General features: G+C 47.5%; 1 protein-coding gene across 4 annotated transcripts; it reads left to right on the forward strand.

Annotated features, from left to right (window-relative positions):
- The first annotated feature begins 1,697 nt into the window (after window positions 1-1,697).
- AURKB (aurora kinase B) lies at window positions 1,698-17,042 on the forward strand. 4 transcript variants are annotated; one of them, XM_083706988.1, is made up of 10 exons: window positions 1,698-1,925; window positions 3,503-3,543; window positions 5,002-5,189; window positions 6,260-6,537; window positions 8,612-8,675; window positions 10,458-10,649; window positions 11,304-11,442; window positions 13,551-13,699; window positions 13,826-14,000; window positions 16,526-17,042. In XM_083706988.1, the coding sequence occupies exons 4-10, from the start codon at window positions 6,399-6,401 to the stop codon at window positions 16,700-16,702; spliced, it is 1,035 nt and encodes a 344-aa protein (XP_083563114.1). In that variant the 5' UTR covers window positions 1,698-1,925; window positions 3,503-3,543; window positions 5,002-5,189; window positions 6,260-6,398; the 3' UTR covers window positions 16,703-17,042. The 4 variants fall into 4 exon arrangements, with proteins under 4 accessions (XP_083563114.1, XP_083563111.1, XP_083563113.1 ...); XM_083706985.1 differs by having other exon boundaries at window positions 1,700-1,925; window positions 6,384-6,537; XM_083706986.1 differs by lacking the exon at window positions 1,698-1,925 and adding an exon at window positions 1,937-2,049 and having other exon boundaries at window positions 6,384-6,537.
- The last annotated feature ends 1,772 nt before the right edge of the window (window positions 17,043-18,814 follow it).

Here is an 18,814-nt window from a genome sequence, read left to right on the forward strand (position 1 = left end):
AGTACATCAAAGTGCAAGTAGATAAATAGGTACCGCTCCGGCGGGAAGGTAAACGGCGTTTCCGTGCGCTGCTCTGGTTTGCCAGAAGCGGCTTATTCATGCTAGCTACATGACCCGGAAGCTGTACGCCGGCTCCCTCAGCCAGTAAAGCGAGATGAGCGCCGCAACCCCAGAGTCGGCCACGACTGGACCTAATGGTCAGGGGTCCCTTTGCCTATAAATGCAATAAATAAAAATATCTGGAGGCCATTGCATCCTAGACATTAATTAGACGGCATCCCCACAGGATCTTTCTTGAGGGTCTCTGGCAAATATGACGATGAGGAGAGTTGTCCCCTGCCCCCCCCCAAAAAAAATTCAAAATAAAACCGGCTAAAGTTAAACGCTCCATAGTCTCAAATGGTTATCAAATCCTTTATTTTTCATTGGTGCAGCATTCCAGAGGCCCCTTAGATAAAGGATTAAGATCAGAACTATGATATTGGGAATACTGTTGACCAGCCAGAACATGAGAAGTCTTTTTTAAAATATATAATTTGGAATGTATAATTGGCTTTTTGTATTATGATGTGGCAAGATTTGATATCTGTCAGTTGGAGTGTTATTAATGAAAATTAATAAAAAGTTATTTACAAAAAACAAAATTCCGGAGGCCCCTGGCTCTGCCCGGCTCCTCCCAGTAAATACGGTAGGGCTGCCCTCGTACCTTCTCGAGCGACGTCACCGCCCCATGCAAATTAGCTGGCGCATGGCACCCTGGGAAAGCAGGCGGCTCTTCGGCCGGCTTGTTTCTATGCCGCTCTGCACAAAGAGCTTTGCCGCGGGAAACGGTGCAGAATGCCGCAGCGGGAGGCGTTTTAATCTCTCGCGAAGAGTTTCCAAGGCAGCTCACTTTTGCGCCACCGTGACCTGAGAGGCTGTGCGCAAAATGGCGGCCCCGGCGTCCAGACCTGCTCGATATCGTCAGTGAGGTATATCCTTACCTGTTCCTCCTCCGGGAGAACAGAACATGATGAACGGAGAGCGCATGAGACATGATTAGAGTCTCCGCTGGCCGGGGAACAGCAACGCCCCGGCCTGCTCCTTTCTGATTTTTACTGACGATCCTTCTCTAGCCTCTATCGTTATAAAAGCAGAATTAAGTTTTATATCTCTATACTTAATCCTACTGTTTTTCTGATTCCTGCATTGCACGGGGTTGGACTAGATGATCCTTGGGTGGCCCTTCCAACTCTTACGCTTCTATTTTCGCGTGATTGGTCAACTGAAGTGTCCATCAGTTGCGCGTTGGCCCGCCTACTTCCACCTTCGTCTGCAATTGGTGGAATACGCCTAGCGGAAGACCATTGGCCGTTCTTTCTACACTGGTCCCGCCCCTTCTCTGGTTTCCAGGGTGCTCTGTTTTGCCTGGCGGCCCTCCATCCCTCTTTCGGCTCACGTCTCCCAATGCTTGGTCGTTTCACAAAATGGCCGACATATCCCGCCCTACGTTGCCTCTTCTCGTTTCTGATTGGCAGGCTTTGGTGTGTGTGGGGGGGGGAGATTGACAAGGTCCTCGTAACCACTAAGCTTGCGCTCGGCCATCTCCCGACTTAACCAATCGGGAGCCAGCATCGTCAAGGGCGCAGGGAAGCAGCCAATCGGTACCCTTTCCTCTCCTTTGCAAATCCCGCCCCTGGAGAGGCGTCGAAACTTGACCAATGGAAAGGGCAGGAGAGGCGCGCGAGAGGCCCTTCCATTAGCCAATTAGAAAACAGGATACCCGCTCCTTCGGAAGGGGAGGCGGAGCTGCTGGCTTCTGAGAACCAATTAGGAGGCGCGTCTGGAACGCGGCGGCAGCCAATAGGGCTTCGGGAGGGCAGATTTGAAAAGCGAAGGCAAAGGCGTTTTTGCGGCGACGCGGATGGGAGGCTGTTGGCTGGCAGGTAGGGAATCTCGCGGGCCGGTGGGAGGAAAAAGGGGTCGGCGGGGCAGGGACGGGGATCCCCCGTGTCCCCCTTCAGGACTGCGGCTCCCACCCTCCCGGACCTGATGGGAGACTGGGATCTGGTATTGCAAGGAGAGCCACAGGGCTGCATGGGGTTGGGTGGATAATGGCTCTGGGTGGATCTCGGGGTAAAATATATATATACATACATATATATATATATATATATATATGCACTATGCATAGGCTGGGGTTGGGTGGATAATGGCTCTGGGTGGATCTCGGGGTAAAATATATATATACATATATACATATATATATATATAATATACCCCGCCCTCCCCAGCCAAGACCGGGCTCAGGGCGGCTAACAACCAATAATAATCTGAATAAGTGTGCATGCACACGAAAGCTCATACCAAGAACTGACTTAGTTGGTCTTTAAGGTGCTACTGGAAGGAATTTTTTTGATTTAACCAATAATAAAAACAAGTTGATTAAAATACAATTTAAAAGATTAAGATACAACATTAAAACAATTAGGGAGCAATCTCATCATGGGAGGAGAAAGAAAAAAGAAAAAGGGGGAGGGAATCAAATTGATTCTAAGCCAAAGGCCAGGCGGAACAACTCTGTCTTACAGGCCCTGCGGAAAGAAATCAGATCCCGCAGGGCCCTGGTCTCATGAGGCAGAGCGTTCCACCAGGCCGGAGCCAGTGCTGAAAAGGTCCTGCCTCTGGTTGAGGCTAATCTGACTTAGGGCCCGGGACCTCTAAGGTGTTGCTATTTATGGACCTTATGGGACATACTGAGAGAGGCGGTCCCATAGGTACGAGGGTCCTAGGCCGTGAAGGGCTTTAAAGGTCAAAAGCAGCACCTTAAATCTGACCGAATACTCCACTGGGAGCCAGTGCAGCTGGAAAAGCACTGGGTGAATATGCTCCCATGGCAGGGACCCCGTGAGGAGCCTCGCTGCAGCATTCTGCACCCGCTGGAGTTTCTGGGACAGCTTCAAGGGCAGCCCCGCGTAGAGCTGGTAAAGGCCCAATCCGCACTATGCATAGGAAAGCAGCTTCATAGTGCTTTAAACAATCATAGATCTCCCCCCTCCCCAATCCTGGGAACTATAGTTTGCTAAGGGTGCTGAGAGATGTTAGGAGACCCCCTTCGAGAGTTCCCTGCGAGGAGGGATTGGTTGTGGAACCGCTCTGGGAATTATAGATCTCTTTTTTGGGGGGTGTCTCATAATTCAGCAGCACCCTTAGCCAATCTACATTTCCCAGTCCCCCACGCCCCCGCTTGAGATGGTATGGTGCTGGTTTTTTTTAATGTTTATAGCGCAGATGAGACCTTTATTCCAGAACAGTGTGCAGAAAGTAGCGTCATATAGTTGGTCTCATTTATATTTGTTTCATAAAGTCTATAAACTGCTGGATTGTATCAAAAAACAACAAGAACCCCAACCCCAGCCACCCTCAAAGGAAGAAGGGAAAAGTAGCTCACGGGGGGGGGGGGGATTATTTTGCCATCAGACTACTAACTTGGAGGTATGTTTATTGCTTGTAATTTCTATAGCACTTCCCCGGGTATGAAATGCTTTTCAACACATGCTTAAGGTAATTGAATTTAACTGTTAGGTGTTGCATTCGTGAATGCCACTTTTAGGGATATTGATGTATAGTTAGGTATAGGTGATTGAGAACTCTCTTGCAGCTGGAAGGCATGCCGTTAAGCACACACTAAATCTGTTCACAGTAATATTTCAGGCAGTGAAATAATATTTTTGCCAGGCTCTGTCAGAACCTTTTCTCAAAAATTAATGACTGTATGCACATGGACTCTATGCCCCTATCCCAAACAGGAGCTTACCCAAGGCAAGTCAGCAAGTTATCACAAAAATAAAGCTTGCAGGAACATCCCTTCAGGCAATTATATTGCAAGCTGTGACATATGCATGTACCTGTACTCAGGCATTCAATTGTTCTGTGCTCACATTAATAATGGTGTGATCAAATATGGAGCCTAAACTGGGGCAGCATACATCCTTATTTTTTATCCTGAAAGTTTCATGTGCTGCAAACAACCATTTGTATGTTTAGAAGGAGTAAACAATATTCTTCTTTCTTCCCAGTGCCTTTCTATTGTAAATATATGAATGTGCTTAAAGAGTGTGACACTCTTTAAGCTGCCAAACCAAGCACAGTAGCAGTGCTTTCAGTAACTCTCAGCTGACAACAGGTGGAGGGATACAAAGGTATTCCCTTGCTACTTTAAAAGAATCAGTCGGTATAGTACAGTGGTGCCTTGGTTTAAGAACACCTTAGTTTATGAACATATTGGATTAAGAATGCTGCAAACCCGGAAGTAGGTGTTTTGATTTGTGAACTTTGCCTGGAAATAAAAACAGGTTTTGCTTCCTGTTGAGGGTGTTACATATGTAAATTGAGTCCCCTGCTACTATGGGAAAGCACGCCTTGGTTTAAGAACACTTTGGTTTAAGAATGGACTTCCGGAACAGATTAAGTTTGTAAACCAAGGTACCACTGTATAGCTGTGGGTGGATGTTGCTACAGGGCGTATTAGAAGGCCAGAATTGAACAATAAAAATAGTCTTTTGAAAACTGAGGTATTGTGCCAATACAGTGGTACCTCCAATTGTGGACGGGATCCGTTCCGGAGGTCCAGTCAGATCCCGAGGTTTCCACAACCTGAGGACCGCTTCTGCACATGCGCACGTAACAAAACCCAGTAAAATACTTCCGGGTTTGACCCGCGCGCATCCCAAAGTTCATGTAACCCTCCGATTATGTAAATGGAGGTACAACTGTATTTTTATTGTGGACACAAAATTAAACATGTATTAACAGTTTTTGTTAAAAGGGTGATATTAACAATGTGTCAGATGTGAATCGCGTATTAGTTCGTGCTTTCTGGAAAAATAAATAAGAGGTGTTGCTTTTTAAAATAAAAAATGGTGACTGGATGTTCTGATTTGGCACCGACAAGCCATTTGGCACCTAGATTTCCTAAAATTGGTTCAGTTCTACAGCATGATATCTGTTTACCCTTTGCAGAGTGATTCTTGGGATTCAATACTGGAGCTGCGGTAATTTTGGTCACAATCTTTCTGACTTGGTGCTGGACACCAGAGCCGTTCTGTCTCTCCCTCAGAGGATTCTGAGATCTGATGGTCTTTCAGATCCTCTTGTGATCCAAGATGGCAAATAAGGAAAATCTGAGCAGTATGTATAGCCTTTCCAAAGTAAGTCTTTGCCTATATCTGCCACTGCTGGGAAAACGATACGTGTCAACTGTTGTGATGGGTGGTGAAGGAATCTTTATTGGGGTGGTGAGTTAAATTGAGTACAGTGGTACCTCGGGTTACAAACTCTGCTAACCCGGAAGTAGTACCTCGGGTTGAGAACTTTGCCCCAGGATGAGAACAAAAATCGCGTGGTGGCGGCGGGAGGCCCCATTAGGGAAAGTGCGTCCCAGGTTAAGAATGGTTTTGGGTTGAGAACGGACCTCTGGAACGAATTAAGTTCGTAACTTGAGGTACTACTGTATGTGTAACAGACAAAAATTGGATGACTAGTCTTTGACCTTATCTTCTGCTCTTGACAGAAGTCCTATCATGTGTGTCTGTGTCTGGTAGCCTGTGGGCTCTAAATTGTGGCTTTTACTAGTATCACATTTATTAATGGGGCTTCAAATGAAGGTATATAACCAATTATGTGAGGGGGAGCATTCTCCGTTATTTTACTTTTCCATGGAAATTTTCCCATTTCATAAGTTCATTGGTAACAGTGGATGGATGTCAGTTTTAAAGACAATTAATACTAGACAAACCCGGCAGTTTCAAAGTTATTTGCTCTGCTCACAAAATACAAGTAATAATAATAATTACCGTATTTTTTGCTCTATAAGACTCACTTTTCCCCTCCTAAAATGTAAGGGGAAATGTGTGCGCGTCTTATGGGGCGAATGCAGGCTGCGCAGCTATCCCAGAAGCCAGAACAGCAAGAGGGATTGCTGCTTTCACTGCGCAGCGATCCCTCTTGCTGTTCTGGCTTCTGAGATTCAGAATTTTTTTTTTCTTGTTCTCCTCCATAAACTAGGTGCATCTTGTGGTCTGGTGCGTCTTATAGAGCGAAAAATACGGTGATGTGTTATTTATACCCCGTCCACCTGGTTGGGTTTCCCCAGCCACTCTGGGCGGCTTCCAACAAAAGATTAAAAGTAAAAGTACATAAGCAACTTAAATCAGATCACTGGAGTGTTTCAGAAAACCTATTGATACAAAATACACTGATTTTCTGTCTTTGCACACAGGGCTGTGTGTACGTCTTCATTTAAAAACCACGAAATGTGACCTTGAATGGGGCTAATGGAGGAGAGTCCCTAACTCTTGCTGCAGCCTCTCCTATTTCTTGATTGCGTTGTCCCTTTCCTGCAGTATCGGGTGAACAACATGACAAGTGCTCAGCGGGTTGCCTGTAAAGATACCAACACTCCATCCTCTATCACTCCTTCTGGATCGCTTTTGGCCCACAGAGCTATTTCCAGCAGCACAAAGAAAGGCCCAAAGGATTCGGGTGCCCAGAATATGGGTAAGACCTGGTCTGCTTTCTGGAAATTTTTGGAAATGTCTGCTACGGAAATTACGGGGGGGGGGGGGGGAGCACATATTTAAAGTTGTTAAATGTTAGAAATATTATGCATAAATGTATCCTTGACAGCTCGGGGAAGTTACCTAGCTTTAACAATCATATAATATCAACTCCTTTGCCAGTTTCCTCCATTTCAACACTATTTTGCCCTTGCAAAAATGACTCTTTTTCCTGCCAATGAAGGAAGGTGAGGACAGGTGACCTCACCTAGGCCCGAAGTCACCCCCCACCAAAGCAGGCTCAAAGCTTTTCAAAATCATTTTCTCAGCAGCTAAGCATCAGAAACATTCCCCTCTGCTGTAACAAAGGTAGAGAACAGTCCATTGTTTCTCAGGCCTTTCTGATGCCTTCTGGCCTTGCTAAAGAACCACATTGCAACTTACAGATAGGTAGCCGTGTTGGTCTGCCATAGTCGAAACAAAAAAAAAATCCTTCCAGTAGCACCTTAAAGAACAACTAAGTTAGTTCTTGCATGCACACGAAAGCTCATACGAAGAACTAACTTAGTTGGTCTTTAAGGTGCTACTGGAAGGAATTTTTTTTGTTTTCACATTGCAACTTGCTTTCTGTCCGGGAACCATGCCAGAACAAGAGATTGAAACATATCTGAACACTCTGAAACCCCTTTCCTGGGAAGGGCGCCAAGAGTCCACAATAGTCCCAAGACAGCTCTCTGTTCATGCTCAGAGGAACTCATGGGGCAGGACTCTGGAAGGGGGAGAAAGGGGGAGGGAACTGGAAAGGGGTATATATGCTTGTGCACAGGACTGTGAACTTCGTGCATGCTTTTTGTGACTTATCACACTTGCTCCTTCTACCAGTTCATGGATGGTAGAAATAAAAGCCTTTTCTCCGAAACTATTCCTTGAGTGTCTTCTGTTGACTCCCACTTCCCTTTCCCAGGCGCAATATTTTTCCCACCCGAGGGCAAAGCCTCATAAGGCTACACCACCTCCCCAAGCGTGAGGACATGTATACACTCCTCCTACCCCAGGAAGTGCCCAGAAGTGACAATTGCTGAGCTGATTGTTGGCCAAGGAAAGCCTAAACCCATCACCAGACTTGCCAAGGGGTCCAGAGATGCAAAAGAAGTTTTTTTGTTCTTTGTGTGGTGGGACTTCAGAGGTGTTTGCCTCTGCTAATCTTATACCTGAGTCTTGCCCTGACATGTCTGCTTGTGCTAATCTTGTATCAAGGACTTGTCTGGACATGTTTGCCAAGGTTAAACTAGTGTAACCCCTGTCTAGTAAAGGTAAAGGGACCCCTGACCAGTCCAGTCGTGACCGATTCTGGGGTTGCGGCGCTCATCTTGCTTTATTGGCTGAGGGAGCCAGTGTACAGCTTCCGGGTCATGTGGCCAGCAGGACTAAGCCACTACTGGCAGCGCACGGAAACGCCGTTTACCTTCCTGCTGAAGTGGTACCTATTTACCTACTTGTACTTTGACGTGCTTTTGAACTGCTAGGTTGGCAGGAGCAGGGACCGAGCAACGGGAGCTCACCCCGTCGCAGGGATTCGAACCGCTGACCTTCTGATCGGCAGGCTCTAGGCTCTGTGGTTTAACCCACAGCACCACCCTGTGGTTGTAACCCCTGTCTACCCCTCCCCTTTTGTGACATGACAGTGATGTATCAATGATGCTGTACGAACTGTATTCTGGGATATGGTGGGAAAGTTTTAAAAGTCATTGTCACCCCATCTTCAGGGTTCAAAATTCCTCTTTGAACCTGTTGCGCAATAAACTTTGGTCTACAGCTATTTGCTCCGGTTGGTGGCTGGACTCCTTCCTTTATTCCGCAGGGGCCCACGGACTCTGCCCGACAAATTGGGTGACTGAGCAGCCTCGCACTTAGATTTTTCTGTAACATGTCTCTCACTGATTCCTGTGCTGCTGAAATGGCCTCGGATGCACCCCATTGCTTTGGGGTTTCCCCCAGACTGCTTGTCGTAGAGGATGCTGGGGCTTGTGTTGGTCTTGCTGTGTTATGGATGACTTTGTTTTCTGTTTCCACAGCTGTCGCAGGCAGGGTCCCTATTGAGTCCGGATCCATGGCTCAGCCGCCAAAGGAAGGCCCGGAGTGAGTTCCCTTGTCACTGGTTGTTACTGGTTTCAGAAAGCTGGCGGTTGCGAATCTGTTTCTGGACTTGGGAATGGGTTGGGGCTTGCGTTCTCTGGCTAGCCATGTTTATTTACCGTATTTTTTGCACCATAACACTCCCTTTTTTCCTCCTAGAAAGTAAGGGGAAATGTCTGTGCGTGTTATGGAGGGAATGCCGGCGGGGGGTGGGATCTGCTGCAGTCGTGAGCAGAGGATCCATGGTTCCCCTTCCTTCCCTCCTCCGTGGCTCACTTTGAAACAGCAAAGCAGGAGAAGAGCCGCTGAGTGCGGAGGAGAGAGGGACAGAGAGCCTGCTTGCTTTAAAGGAGCAAAGTGGGAGAGGAGAGGAGCCTTCTCCCCTTATACCCCTCTTCTGCATTATTAGCAGCATCCTTCTCCTTGTCCCTTGAGTGCTTTTCCTTCCCTCCCCACTTAAAACGTGGTTACAAAGCACAGATCCGCATGGATCCTCAGGATTTTTGCACTGGGTCACCCCAAATTCACCATCAGATCACATAACATGTCCATGGCTACCTCTTGCACCAAAAAAATCACACACACACTGTTGCCTGGGGCCGCAGTGGTGCAAAAACGGGGTTACAAAGCATGGATACACGTGGATCCTCAGGTTTTTTTGCATTGGGCTACTCCAAACTCACTGTCAGATCACATGTCTGTGGCCACAGCATGAACCACAAAAATCATACATCCACTGTTTCATTTAGAATATTTTTTTTCTTGTTTTCCTCCTCTAAAAACTATGTGCGTGTTATGGTCGGGTGCATGTTATAGAGCAAAAAATATGGTACTTACTAAATTTCTACCCCGCTCTTTAGCCGAAGATCCCAGAGCAGTTTAAATATAAAAACACAAAGATATACAGGCGTAACTTGGATCCCGAACGCCCTGGAACTCAGACATTTTGGCTCCCAAACGCCACAAACCCGGAAGTGATTGTTCTGGTTTCCAAACGTTCTTTTGGAACCCGAACATCCAACAGGGCTTCCACGGCTTCTGATTGGCAAAACCTATTTGGTGTTTTGCAACTTTCTGACTAGTTGCAAGACCTTAGCCAGACCTAGCAGAGTAAACGCAGAAAGAAACGGAAGCAATTGGCTGCAGACAGAATAGATGAAGCAGGAACCAGGAACTTGTAGTTAGGTGTTTATATACAGTAGACTATTTACAGGAGCAGAACTTGGATCTTTTGCTAGCTCTCTCACACAACTCTTACACTGAACCACTGAACACTGAACTCCAGAACTAACACATTCCAGTTAGTAGGCCATGAATTATCACTCCCTTGAGAGAGCTTGACAATCAGGGAGCTGTCTCCATGCGTCTGTTATCACCAGGAAGACTTACTCCTTCACATGACCTTCTGGCTGTTTGCCAAACCTTAACTGACACTGTGTGAGTAGCTGCACGTACACAGTTTCCCAACAGGAGCTTCCTGCAGCCAATCAGAAGTTACGATTTGGTTTTCAAACGTTTTGGAAGTCGAACGGACTTCCGGAACGGATTCCGTTCGACTTCCAAGGTACGACTGTAATATCAAACCGAAACAATACCCTGCCACTTCGAAAGGCCATGGATTGCTTAATGAGCCGAAGGCCTGGGAGAAGAGGGATGTTTTTGCCTGGTACCTAAAGGTATGTAGTGATGGTGCCAGGAGAGTCTCCCTGCGGGGAACAATAGGGTTTCAAGGTGCCCATCCCCTCCTTGCAACATGATGCAGCTAACTTGTTCTCCCCTCTCCAGGCGCTTATTCACCATTGATGACTTTGAGATTGGGCGTCCTCTGGGCAAAGGCAAGTTTGGGAACGTCTACCTGGCTCGGGAGAAAGAATCCAAGTTCATTGTGGCGCTGAAGGTGCTCTTCAAATCCCAAATGGAGAAGGAGTGCGTGGAACATCAGCTGCGGCGGGAGATTGAAATCCAGTGTCACCTCAGGTACTGCGAAAGACCAAAGGCCCCTGGGCCTCCAAGTTCATAATAGTTTTAACTGTTGATGCTTCTTGTGAGCATCAAGGACAAAAACGGCCAAGGATGTAGAAGCTGTTGTCCCTAAAATCCTGTCAGTTTCCGGCTGTACAGATGACGTTGTTTGTTACATTTCTGTCCCTCGCAAAGAGCTGGCAAACAAAAAGAAAAAAAGCCGTGAAAGAATGCCATTAAATTAAAAGCTGCCAATTGTGTGGCCCCATGGATCTTCATTCCTTTAATGCAGGGGTCAGCAAACCATTTCAGCAGGGGGCCGGTCCACTGTCCCTCAGACCTTGTGGGGGGCCGGACTATATTTTTTTGGGGGGGGGGTGAACGAATTCCTATGCCCCACAAATAACCCAGAGATGCATTTTAAATAAAAGCTCACATTCTACTCAGGTAAAAACATCAGGCAGGTCCCACAAATAACCCAGAGATGCATTTTAAATAAAAGCACTGTAAAAACATGCTGATTCCTGAACTGTCCGCGGGACAGATTGAGAAGGCGATTGGGCTGGATCCGGCCCCCGGGCTTTAGTTTGCCTACCTATACTTTAATGTCTCTTTCCTTTCCTGCCGCTTCCCGGTCGTAGATTCTAACGCGCCTCCCCTTTCCTGCAGCCACCCCAATATCCTTCGCCTTTACAACTACTTCCACGACCGGAAGCGTGTATACCTGATCCTGGAGTATGCCCCTCGCGGGGAGCTCTACAAAGAACTGCAGAAACACCGGCGTTTCGATGAGCAGAGGAGCGCCACGGTGAGCCTGGGCTCAGAGGTTAAATAACAGCTTGGGGGCCCATGCATTGGCAGGAAGATGTTGCCGTGGCTCAGCAGGAGAGCATTGCCCCAAAATGGTCCCTGGTGGCATTCCCAGGTAGGGCTAGGAATGTCTTCTGTTGGAAAGCCCAGAAAGCCACTGGCTAAATGGCTGTACATTAGGCGCGTCCAACTCCCAAGAGACTGTGATCTACTCCCACTATAAAAAACAACAACTGGCAATGATCTACCGATTGGATTGACCTAAGTTGTTGAGGTTTTTTTGGGGGGGAGCCTTCACCAAAGTTGTTGAGGATCGACCAGGGATGCCCCACAATCAACCAGTTGGACATGGCTGGCGTATATGAACTGTTGATTTAAAGAAAACCTCTACATTGAATAAGAGCAATTAATGTCCAATCTTGAATGAGAAAACGTTATTATTATTGCTGTTATTATTAAAACGTAAAGGACCCCTGACAGTTAAGTCCAGTCGCAGATGACTCTAGGGTTGCGGCACTCATCTCGCTTTACTGGCCGAGGGAGCCGGCGTTTGTTCACAGACAGTTTTTCTGGGTCATGTGGCCAGCAGGACTAAGCCGCTTCTGGCGAACCAGAGCAGCGCACGGAAACGCCGTTTACCTCCCGCCGGAGCGGTATCTATTTATCTACTTGCACTTTGACGTTTTTCGAACTGCTAGGTTGGCAGGAGCAAGGACCGAGCAACAGGAGCTCACCCCGTCGCGGTGATTCGAACCGCCGACTTTCTGATCGGCAAGCCCAAGAGGCTCAGTGGTTTAGACCACAGTGCCACCCGCGTCCCTGTTGTTATTATTGGAAACATTTAAAAAATATTTGCAAGTGTAAATTCGCGTGGATGACAAAACTTAGCACCTGGATCATAACAGACTTGGAAAATCTTTTACCTTGCAGATATAGCTTACATCCACAGGGTATATACTACAATCTATGTTATTAAGATAATTTCTCCATAGTGACTGCTGTGACTGAAGCAGAAGGGAGATTACTATTCCTACTGTTAATAAACACTATAAACTGAGACCGTGCTTAACACTCGTGCTGAAATAGAAAAGCCTTTGCCAAGGGCCTAAAGTTCAGGGAGGGGTCTAGCCTAATCCCAGTCTGGGACTAGCTTCCACGGGGTTGGGTTTTTGGTGGTTATAAGCCAAACATTTGAACCATGGAGGATCACTAATAACCTCCCCTGAACATGCAGAGATCAGCTGGTCTTTAAGGTGTCCTTAAGACTCTAATCTAGTAAATTATATACAAGAATCTTGAACGGGGCCAGTAACATATGGGCAGCCAGTGTAAGCTTTTAAGAACTGGTGCTGGCAATAGTTTGTTTGCATTAATCAAACCTTGAGGTTATCAGTGCATGAATCATCCTGGCCAGGCTATGCCTGTACAAGAACGGTCATCGTGGGTGCACCAGCTGGAGCTGGCATAATTATTATTATTATTATTATTATTATTATTATTTATACCCCTCCCTCCCCAGCCAGAGCCGGGCTCAGGGCGGCTAACACCAATAAAATCACAGTAAAAACATAATAGGAGGAAAAGAGAGGGGAGGAAAAGAAAAGAAAAAAAACCCCAATTTAAAATACAGGTTAAAATGCAGCCTCATTTTAAAGTAGCTGATAAATCAAGACCATAAGGGGATGGAAACATAAGGGTCAGACTGAGTCCAAACCGAAGGCCAGGCAGAACAGTTCTGTCTTGCAGGCCCTGCGGAAAGATGTCAAGTCCCGCAGGGCCCTGGTCTCTTGTGACAGAGCGTTCCACCATGTCGGGGCCAGTGCTGAAAAGGCCCTGGCCCTAGTTGAAACCAATCTAACCTCCCCTGAGGCTCGGGACCACCAAAGTGTTGTTATTTGTGGACCTTAAGGTCCTCCGTGGAGCATACCAGAAGAGGCGGTCCCGTAGGTACGTGGCTGATCTGTTTGGCTGTCATTCAAAGGATGCAGTTTGAGGTTACCCAGGGCACCAAAGGAGCAGGGCGGTGGGTTCAAGTCTCTCTCGGATAGCAAGGCACTGGTGTCCCAAGATGTACGCAACGGACCCTTCTTTGCTTCACCTCTGCAGTACATGGAAGAACTGGCTGATGCCCTGCTCTACTGTCACAGCAAGAAGGTCATTCACCGTGACATCAAGCCGGAGAACCTGCTTATGGGGCTGAAGGGGGAACTGAAGATTGCTGATTTCGGCTGGTCCGTGCATGCCCCCTCGCTCAGGTAAGGGGGACGCTCTTGGTTTGGTTCGCCCTGGTGGGCTTGGGATATCTGAGGCCCTAGTTCTCCACTGCGCTGCCCCAGATCCCTTCAGCTCTTAACCGCCCTTGATCTCCTGCTCTGCCCCAGGAGAAAGACCATGTGTGGGACTATGGACTACCTGCCCCCTGAGATGATTGAAGGCAAACCACACAACGAGAAGGTGGACCACTGGTGCATCGGGATCCTGTGTTACGAGTTCCTGGTGGGGCACCCCCCCTTCGAGACCGCCTCCGCCCCGGAGACGTATCGCCGCATTGTATCGGTGAGCTTCGCAGTCGGCTTCACAGTTCGTCCACAATTGTCATTCATGCCAGCCATTTCCGTGCAGAGTTGCTGGGTTGCAGCAGGAGGGTTCTGCTAGCCTCAAGCTCCTAGCACCGGAGGGCTCTAGCCCCAAAGGGGGTTGTCCCAAGAAGGGGTGCAAAAGAGGGAGGGGGGAAGAGGAAGAGACAAAAGCACGAGGACTAGGAGCTTATGTGGCAGAAGAACTGGTGAAAAGCATAGGGCCAGTTCTTGCTGCTTCAGAATGGAGTGGGCCACCCGGGGTCGGCAACACTGATTACCGTATTTTGGCTCAGTAAGACGCACGTTTTTCCTCCTAAAAAGTAAGGGGAAATGTCTATGCGTCTTATGAAGCGAATCTCCCTTCCACCATGTCTTGTGATAATTCAGAATAGGGAAAGGTACCTGGGGAGAGGGGTACAGCGATCTAGGGAGGATGATGTAATATGGCACAGCCCTCCCTCCAGGAAGATCTACTTGGGTTGAATGGCACAGGCTTGCTGGCATAGATTGGATTTAGTGGGTATGACTGCTTCCATTACCCCATTTTGGAAGAAGGGTTATTGGAAAGCATGGCAGCTTCCTTGCAGTACTTCTCTGTGCACAGTAGGGGATTCCTGCACGTCCTGTAGAGGAAATTGAGAGGCAGATGGGGCTCGTCCACCTGTGAAAGTAGCCCATCTTGGAGAAGGAAAGCTTGGTGCTGCTCTAAACAAAATCTACCCTGGGGTATTCAAGAGCCTGTATAGAGTCCATACGTGGGTTCCCTGTTGGGAGGAGAAAATAACAGAGGCCAACCAGAGAATATTGAGAAGCAAAGCAGCTAGTAAGCCTTTATTAAAGCTGTTGCAACAGAGTGCTCCCCTCACACGCAGGAAAGGAGGAGGACCCAGAACCAAGATGTGCCTGCCCTTATTTTAATTTTAAATTCCCTGCCCTGGAGCTCCAGACCACCCCTCCATACATCATACATACATCACAGAAGGGGTGTAACCCAAGACCACCCCCCACAAACATCATCCCTACATCACAGAAAAGGTGGTCTACAACAGAAATTTGAATGTTGTTGTTTTTCCTGTCTGCCAGGTTATCTGATAATGCCCCATCTGATTCCCTTTCCTGGCAGTCTGCGCATTCCTTTGAGATGGTGGTTACTAAATTCCTGTAACAAGGAAGGGGTGTTTTTTTTCCCACCTCCTCCCTCCTTGCAGAGAAACATTTGGTCAGCTTGGGAGTCAAAACGGTTTCAGGACTGTCTTCCTGTGCTGCTCCAGACATGTGGTTTATATATTTATGTACGTGTTTGCTTGGTACATTTATGAACATTTATTATATACAGTGGTACCTCGGGTTAAGTACTTAATTCATTCCAGAGGTCCGTTCTTTACCTGAAACTGTTCTTAACCTGAAGCACCACTTTAGCTAATGGGGCCTGCTGCTGCTGCCGCGCCGCCGGAGCACAATTTCTCTTCTCATCCTGAAGCAAAGTTCTTAACCTGAAGCACTATTTATGGGTTAGCGGAATCTGTAACCTGAAGCGTATGTAACCCGAGGTACCACTGTATCAAAGACTTTTAAATTTTTATAACAATGCTAAACCTCCACTGCCTTGGGGGACATCTTTGAGAGAATAAATGGCTAAGGAGTAAACAAGACACACATCTGGAGTGGAGTCCCTAAGATGGTTGGATGGGGCCTTGTAGCCCTTGTACTTACAGCAACTCTTGCAGCCAGGCTGGTGCCAAACATCTTGCTCTGCTTTCCTTTGGACCACATCAGCCAAGACGAGAGGGCAGCCCAGGACCTCAAGACACACTGCCCGGGCTTGCGCCCCAGGAAGGTCACTTTGGTGCTGCTACTGCAGCCGTTCGACTTCACCCCTGGAGGCGCACTCCATTGTCTCTTGAGACGGATGCCAGCAATAGTACAACTTGACACTCTTTGGGATAGAAAGCCAGAGGAAGTACCATCAAAGTCTACAATTCTAGAGAGATTCTTAAGAGGACCCTCTAAAGACCCTGAATATTTAGCAGATCATTGTACAGAGCCTTCTTAAAAGGTAAAGGGACCCCTGACCATTAGGTCCAGTCATGGCCAACTCTGGGGTTGCGGCGCTCATCTTGCTTTATTGGCCGAGGGAGCCGGCGTACAGCTTCCGGGTCATGTGGCCAGCATGACTAAGCCGCTTCTGGCGAACCAGAGCAGGGCACAGAAACGGCGTTTACCTTCCCACCGGAGTGGTACCTATTTATCTACTTGCACTTTGACGTGCTTTCGAACTGCTAGGTTGGCAGGAGCAGGGACCGAGCAACGGGAGCTCGCTTGCTTCCTGCCCAAATATGTTAGCAATGCAAATACCAGAGATGTCTTTCCAAGTGTGTGTGTGAGAGAAATGCGTTCAGAAGCCGAGGAAGCGTTTGTTCCTTGCTAAATCCTCCCATGCCTGCTTTTCTCTGGTTCCTGGTCTTGACTCCCTTTTCTCTCTCTCCCGTACCCCAAATACAGGTAGATCTGAAGTTCCCCCCATTTGTGACAGAAGGCGCCCGGGACTTGATTTCAAAGCTGCTGCGCCACAACCCGGCTGATCGACTGCCGCTTCAGGGTGTGATGGAGCACCCTTGGGTGAAAGCCAACTCGCGGCGGGTGCTGCCTCCGGTCTATAACGCTGGGCCTGTGAACTAGCTCTGAGGAGGGACACATGAGGAGGGACTGGTCATAACCGAGCGATGGCCCAGGAAGAATTTTGGTTTGGTTATGTTTTAAGGTTTTCTTTCAAATGATTGTAGGGTCTTAATTTTTTATTCTTTTTATTTTTTGCTCCTGGAGGGCCTTGCTGGAAGAACTGATAGTCCATATTGAAAAATGGATGTTGCTTCTGTTGGAACTGAAGGCCTTTAATCCTTACTCTCCGAAAAGCTCTTTTTAACAGGCCCACAGTCACCCAGACCGTTCTAAGACATTGATCTTGTGGCATTATCCTACGGAGATGTTTGCGTCTTTAATAAAACTAATATTATTTTTTTATATATACTCGATTGGCTTGGCCTCCTCTTCCTTCGTCCAGCTGAAACTTTTGATGGTTATTTCCGATTTCCTCAAAGCGCAGAAACAGATGGGTGGGGTTTGGCTTGGCACTTGACACAGAGGACTCATTGTTATGCTGGGGGTGGTGGCGCGGGCTGAGTATACATGTACTTTCTCTGCCCAGGCGCCCCGCCCTGCCATAAACTCTTCCTTTGGACTTTCCAAAAGAGAGCTTGGGGAAATGGGTCAGAAGAGGAAAGCAAGGCGTGGAAGTTATGCTTGCAGACCTGTGTTTGTCAGTGCAGGAAAGCAGAGATTTTGTGTATGCTGCATGGAGCTCCACGATGGGAGAGAGAATTTCAAGAATTAAAAGCATAAATAGAATATTCAATGGAAATGGCTAATTCTCACGGGGGGGGGGGGGTAACACAGCAGTTGCATGTAGTGCCCCAACTGCCTTCTAAAATAAGACATGAAAAGTAGCCAGTGAGGCTGTACAGTGGTACCTCGGGTTAAGTACAGTGGTGCCTCGCAATACGAAATTAATCCGTTCCGCAAGTCTCTTCGTCTTGCGGTTTTTTCGTCTTGCGAAGCACAGCTATTAGCGGCTTTAAGAAAAAGGAAACAAGACGAAACGTCTTGCGAAGCAAGCCCATAGCGAAATTCGTCTTGTGGAACGACTCAAAAAACGGAAAACTCTTTCGTCTTGCGAGGTACCACTGTACTTAATTTGTTCCGGAGGTCCGTTCTTAACCTGAGGTACCACTTTAGCTAATGGGGCCTCCTGCTGCTGCCGTGCCGCCGGAGTACAATTTCTGTTCTCATCCTGAAACACAGTTCTTAACCTGAAGCACTATTTCTGGGTTAGTAACCTGAAGGTCTGTAACCTGAAGAGCATGTAACCCGAGGTACCACTGTATTTGTACCCCACCTTCCCTCTGAGCAGCAGCGCGGTGGACTAAATGTCCCTTGGAGTACTTCCAAATCTACAATACTGTGTTCCTATGACTCCTCGTTTTATTTGTGCAACAACCCTGTGAAGGTACATTAGACCGAGAGAGAGTGATTGGCATGGCTGGATGGAATTTGAACCCCGGTCTCCCAGGTCCTAGTCTGGACCTTTCCAAACACACATCATTTCGCGATGCAGTAATTCAGTTTTACTAGCAAACAAGAGGTTACGCTAACCCTTTTCCAGCCCCGGGAGGAGTGGGGAGAACGTTTGCACACCTACACACTGCAACATGACACACAGTTTGGAAAGCTCTGTCCTAGTCCAACACTACACATCATATTCTTGGCGAGAGAGAGAGAGAGAGAGAGAGGCTGAAATAAATTGGGACTTCTTCGAGTAGGCTCCCTGACATGAGTAGACCTCGGTCATATACATTCATTTTAGTGCGTTTACTCTCAGAACATGCTGCTTGGTATCTCGATTCTCAAACGTAATCCGTTCCAGAAGACTTCTGAAACGTTCAAAAGCCAAGGCGCAAAGGGCTGTCCACAAATTCAGTTGAAAAAAAAAACGAAAAACACGCAGCGGAAGCAGTTAGACTTTCAAGGCATGTTTGAAAACGGAAACATTTACTTTCGGGTTTTCGGCGTTTGGGTTCCGAAACGTTCATCGATGGAGACGTTCGAGAACCGAGGTACCACTGTACAGATCTACAGCAGGTCATTTTGAGACCACCCACCTCCACTAACTGGCTTTTAGGTGTCTAATTTTCCCCAAAGATCCTTTTATTTCAACTTTTCAGCCACTTGAACTCT

This window comes from Podarcis gaigeae (genome assembly GCF_964106915.1).
Source record: "Podarcis gaigeae genome assembly, chromosome: 13".
In the NCBI taxonomy this organism is placed as follows: Eukaryota; Metazoa; Chordata; class Lepidosauria; order Squamata; family Lacertidae; genus Podarcis; species Podarcis gaigeae.